The 6408-nt window shown below is 29.6% G+C and overlaps 1 protein-coding gene across 1 annotated transcript; it reads right to left on the reverse strand.

Moving 5' to 3' along the window:
• Positions 1-112: 112 nt before the first annotated feature.
• Positions 113-4093, reverse strand: LOC102679576 (raf homolog serine/threonine-protein kinase Raf). The gene has a single exon (XM_006611575.2). The coding sequence runs from the start codon at positions 3883-3885 to the stop codon at positions 1738-1740; it is 2148 nt and encodes a 715-aa protein (XP_006611638.1). The 5' UTR covers positions 3886-4093; the 3' UTR covers positions 113-1737.
• Between the last annotated feature and the right edge of the window lie 2315 nt (positions 4094-6408).

Here is a 6408-nt window from a genome sequence, read left to right on the forward strand (position 1 = left end):
TAAATCGGGTTGTCACGTGCTTTAGAAACAAGATCACTCGTTCTAACTAATGAAATTTTAAAGATTTGCTCTTAGGCCTTTTCATATGCTTCAGAAAATATGTCACGATTTGACGAGTGCCGCATCGATGTTAAATTTTAGGATACGCCCGCGAATCAATGATGCAAAATGTTACGTAGTCAGTATGGTTTATCATTGATCGCGTAAGCGTGATTCAGATGCCCATCCAATAAAGTTTCACTAATTTTTTTTACTACTGCACGTCCCCTAAATTATACGATACACAAGCCAAAAAGTTCCCTCTATTATTTATCTTTTTCGCTGAATACTCTTTATACTCTTTATACTCGTAATTTCTGCATACATTTTCCTTATAAACATATTTATTGTTCATCGGGCCCTTATCTGAAACACGTTTAATCCTAACAAAAGTTTTAATCATCTCATAGAACTCAAGTCTTTGATGCTATGTAATAAATACTTTATGAATTTATCACTTCGAAGTGAAATTCGCGCCTCTTCCTACATTATAAGCTTCAAATAAAATGAAAAAGAACTTAAAAAAAAAATAATAATAATAATAATAAAAATTAATAAATATTAAAATGCAAGGAACAATAGCCGACTACAAAGTAAGAAAAAAAAATGGAAGTTAGTCAATACCTTTTTTAATCTAAGTTGCAATACGATGTTACTCCTTTTTACCATCAATGAGAATTTAAATGATCTTTAGGCCTTGATTCGTTAATAATGTTTCAAATCAAGCCAAAATAAATTCGCATACGACTTATCATTATAATTTATAATATCGATGAAGTCTTAAAATAAAGGCCAAGTATATATATCACTTTTTATTTGACTTTCAATTTCATTCGTCATTTTTTAATACAGTACAATCTTTTGGTTTCATTGGACCAAAAGAATTTACTTCGTAGAAAAAAATATATAAAAAAAAATATCAGTCAAATATGATTATATATCGAAAACAATTACTACAAAAAAAGAGGTAATTATAAAATATCTATTACTATAGAATATCTAATTTGAGTTTAAAGAGTCTACATTTCGTTTTTAAAAATAATATACGCGTATTTTAGATAATTTTAATGAAACTTATATATATTCTAATATTAAACTATAAATTATAAATGATATGAAAAGGAACAATTCTTATGTGAGCATATTGAAGACAAACATGAAGGAAGTAGGTACAAAAATCACTTCGGCGTTTGCAAAAATACTTCACAGACAAATGACGGCCCACGCGAATTTAAATGCCGTTACTTCTATTACTTACTTTATTTTTACATCCTTCATAAGGATTCCACAAAAGTAACAGACCTCTACGCGACACGCATACACGTGTGTTTGTTCATGAGTGTATACACATGTTTACGAATGTGTTGATACACGCAAACGATAACTTGTTAAATAAAAGTTCTTCTCATAGATAGTAAGTATGTAAAGGTAAAAGCTATATATGCATTCTTGCCATGAAATACATCGGATACGTCAATTAATAAGATGAATTTCTGTCCTTATCTTTTTTGTCTTAATTGCATTAAGTATTGTATAATCACATTCTACATCGAGCGAACAGTTGCAACACAGTCAAAGTGTAGTTGGAAAGAATCGCATAGATTGTTCATAGCTAAATTTATTACGATTTCGTTTAAAATTTTTTAAATATTTAATTTTATGCAAATTGCATCAGACTCATTACTTCGGGTGATATTTTTATATGTTCCCACCGGAAGGATAAAAGGAAAATGCTCCGAACTGGAAATTCACTGGAGTTTTTGGCGAAGCACAAGTGTATACAAAATCATCTGATTGTAGCTGCGTCCTGTTTAAGTTTGGTTCAGATGTCGATTTGGTTATTTTAGGTAATCCTCGTAAAAGACTTTCTAAATTAGCTAAAATTTGACGAAATATTGGTCTATCTTCTCTGGAAAATTTAATGCAATCCTCTGTCAGTCTCTTCAGTGCTTTAGGAGTATCTGATCGCAATTTATTTAAATCTGGACGTAAATTTCCACGTCCAACCATAAATAATATTTGATCCTTGTTATTAATATGCGAATATGGTAGTTGGCCAGATAATAATTCAAATAAAACCACACCGAATGCGTAAACATCAGATTGAAAACTGTATGGATTTTCTTCTTGCATTCTTATAACTTCTGGTGCCATCCAAAGAATGGATCCAGTTGGTTGATGAAATTGTTGAGAACCAGACCACCTAGTCTTTGCTGTAGCTAAACCAAAATCTCCAATTTTTACAGTGAGATCATCATGCAAAAATATATTATTACTCTTTAAATCTCGATGAATGATATTTTTTGCATGTAAATAATCCATTCCTTGTGCAGTTTGTCTTCCAATTTCTATTAATGTGAATAAATCAAACTTTGTTTCAAATACATGTAAATGTTTATATAATGAAGAACCTTCACACCATTGAGTAACAATTGCTAGTTGTGGTTTGCTAACACATCCCATAAACAAAAGAATATTTACATGCCGTGTTTTACGTAAAACTGCAACTTCATTTTTAAATGCTTGTAACTGAGCAGCAGTGGGTATTTTAACATTGAGTGTTTTTACAGCTACAGGGCCATGCCAATGAGCTTTGTATACTGTTCCAAAAGAACCTGATCCAATACGAGCTCCAATCAAGATTTCATCTGCTGGTATTTCCCAATCCTCTATGGATTCTCTAGGTGCTAAAAGATTTTTAGATGATTCATCAGCTGATCTTGCTCTTGGTCTTTTTGGCCTTAAGGTACTAGTAGGACTAGCCTGTGTTGACTGACTGTGTTTTGTTGGGCTGCTACCAGGTGATACTGCACTTTGTGTGGTACCAATAGGACGACCTAAACTCTGAGATCTAGTGTATTCGTCTATATTAGCAGCTTCTCCACTTGGTTTTACCATATTAAAACAAACATTAGGCGCAGAACTGGAACGATCTTGTTGTCCCAAAGAACGTGGATGCCTTTGATTTCTTGATGGAGCAAGAGATGGAGACATGCTTCTACTTAATCCATATCCAGAAGGAAGTTGTAATATTCCAGCAGTACTTTCAAGATTATGTGCTAGCAATGCTTGATAATAAGCATCTTGCATACGTACTTGGTGGCATAAAGCAGGTACACCACCAGCACATCTTTGATGAAACCGATAATTGCAAGTTCTACAATAAAATCCCTGAAAAAGGAGTTTTCTACAACATTCACAAAATGCTAGTGAGAAGAAAGTCTTGCGCACAAAGTTATGAGAAATGGAAGTAGTTATTGGAAACTTATCCAAAATTTCCACAGATATTTCATCGCAGTCAAGTAATGAGATGTCGGTATCCCAAGAAGTAAGATATCTGGAGTTGTCCGCACCCAAAATATATACCACACACATTTCTGTAGTTAAATTCCGTAATTTCATTGCTTTGGCAAGTGCATCTCTTAATGAAAGTCCTTCACGAACTTGTACACTTGTACGTTGTTGATTAGGTAAATATGCCCTGAGCAGAGATTTCATTGGCGTTCTTTGACCTCTAACAGATGCATTAGCATCACGAGATTCACTCTCTGATGTGGAAGCACTACCAGATACTCGACCAGCATTCAACAATTCATTGAGCTTCTGTTCCTTAGATTCTAAATCATGCAACTTGCTAGTTAATTCTTGATACTCATTCAAATATATCGAAGGTGGATGTTGAAATCCAGCAAAACGATTATTCAGAGCGTCAATGTTTTGTCGAGTAACGTGTATCACATTTTGTATATTTCTCAGCTCATACCTTAATGGATCTGTATCCAAATAACCGTCCTCGGAATCGCTGAGTTCTCCCGATTCCGGGCCGCTACCTCGTGAAGAGGACATAGCTAACTATATAAAGTATAGCTTTTTCCTCTATCGACGAGGACGGGAAGATAACGTCGAGGACAAGAAGGACGGCGACGTAGTTGTCGCTGCCTCGAACTTACGACACGAAAATTCCGTGTACGCGTTCACACGGACCGCCGTGGCGCCACGCAGAGGCGCGGGGCTATGTTTCTTGAAGCGTCGGTGCTGCCAGTCTCTGCGTACAATCTTCCGCCCCCCTCCAACTGATTTTCTTCCTCTTCCTCTATTTAAATTCTACCTGTTTACTTATACAATTTCTTTGCAATTTTTTCAAATTAATATTATTTTCTTTTTTGCCTTTTTATTTTTAAACTCTTATTTCATATTGTTTTATATTTAAAGTAGTTTATAAAATTTTTTGATCACAAATGTTCATTAAAAACTCAATAATTAGCAAATCAAAATACAAATTTATGATGAAACGATTTAATTTTTAAAATTATTTTAAAATTAACGCATTATATATTATTGCATTATCATTATAAATATTTTCATATTTTTATAAATCTAATTTTTATTGCACTATTTTTGTTAGTATATCCGATTAATATAACAAAACTATTCTATTTAATAATTATGAAAATAAATCTATACTAATATTAATATTACAAAACATTAAAATCTTTCTTTACCATCTTTTTAAAAAACAATATTTGGAATAAGTCTATAATTCAAGTTCAATTTTTCTATAAACATAACTACTCGCATTGCGTTCCTGACGTCACTGCAGACTAGTGCAGACGTGCTTTGACGTCAGCAGCATATGGTACGGTTACCTAGGCAACAGAAGTTCTAATTGGTTCAATGTTTATATAATTATTGTTATTATTACATATAAATATTCAAAAACTTATCACTATAGCTTTTGAATCAACAAAGATAATAAAAAATAATAATCTTCTACTTATTCTTTTATAAATTAAACTTTACTTTACTGAATTTTTTTTTTAAATTCTTTTTACATCTTTCAATAGTATTTGATATATAGATTACGAAAATTAAATTTTAATATTAAGAATTCATAAGATTAAAGATTATAAATAAATAAAATTACGATAGTTTATGAATAATTTTCATTGCTATTATGATTCTATTGACAATCCGTCCAATCAGGAGAGCTTCTTGGTCATTGGTGACGTCATGTACGCTTTATTAGCTTGTCACAAATGAAGTATAACTATATATTCAATATCCTGAAATACCGATCGCGCAAAAAATCAGGCTATTTAAAATGCTTCCTTTAAAGTAAATACAGAAATTATATTTAAATAAATCATAATAAAGATAGATTTTAAAAATAATTTCTTTGGTTGTTCTTTTCATGAATTGTATATATTAAATTCATAGATCTTATGATTAAAAATCTGGTAAAAAATAAAAAAATTTTATTAATAAAATTATATGAAAATCAAGCAAGTATTTCTTATTTTTATTTTTCTTTTTGAATGATTTTCGATTACTATCTTTATTATTCGAAATAAGGAATGATTAACATTAGAAAACTAATTTCATATTTGTCGCAAAATAGACAAATTTCTATTAGAATATCTACCTATTAAAAAATATATAAAACCCCATTAAAATATAAAAAATATAAAAATATAAAAAATATAAAAATATAAAAAATATTTTATTTATATATATATAAAAATTAGATCACATTATATTCTATTAAAATTTTCTATTTATTTAAATTTTTAATTAATAAATTAATAAAAGAAGATAAAAGTAAATCAAATATCGAAACTGTTTTTTAAATGTATAAATTTTGCAGAGCAAATATAGATACGGAAATAATAGAAGAAAAAGATGAAAATTGAACAATTAACGCCATCTCTTAGTATTTTTAAAAATATATTTTTAATATTTAAAGAAATAGTTATTTATAATATTCAAGAGATGGCGTTGATAGGCAATCTTATCTATCTCTATCCTTCTCTTATCATTTGCTATTCTTTCTTTTTATATTTCAATTACAGAGAAGTTAAGAATTAACTTTCAGCGCCATCTCTTGAATATTAAAGGTAAATATTTCTTTAAATGTTAAAAATATCTTTCTAAAAATGCTAAGAGATGGCGTTAATTTTCAATTCTTACTTGTTTTATTTTTAAAAAAAGTATCTTAGATGTTTAAGAGATGGCGCCAAAGCTTAATTCTTATATATCTCTATCCTTCTTTTATTATTTGCTATCCTTTCTTTTTGTGTTTCATGTGCGGCACTCTATAGATGGCGCTGATTTCCGAATTTTTATACTATCTCTGTCCTTCTCTCTCTATTCTACAAAATTATCTAGTTCTGTAAAATTATGCAATAGAAAATAGTTTTGATGTCTGAAATACTTTATTTTCTTTATTTAACTTAATAATTAAAAATCTTAATAAATTCTATTCCAATTTTTATATATATATATTATATTATAAATATATATATGTTTATTTTTATTTAAATATATTATATATTATATATTATATATTATATATTATACATATATATTTAA

The sequence above is a fragment of the Apis dorsata genome, unplaced genomic scaffold (assembly GCF_000469605.1).
Source record: "Apis dorsata unplaced genomic scaffold, Apis dorsata 1.3 scaffold_89, whole genome shotgun sequence".
NCBI lineage: Eukaryota > Metazoa > Arthropoda > Insecta > Hymenoptera > Apidae > Apis > Apis dorsata.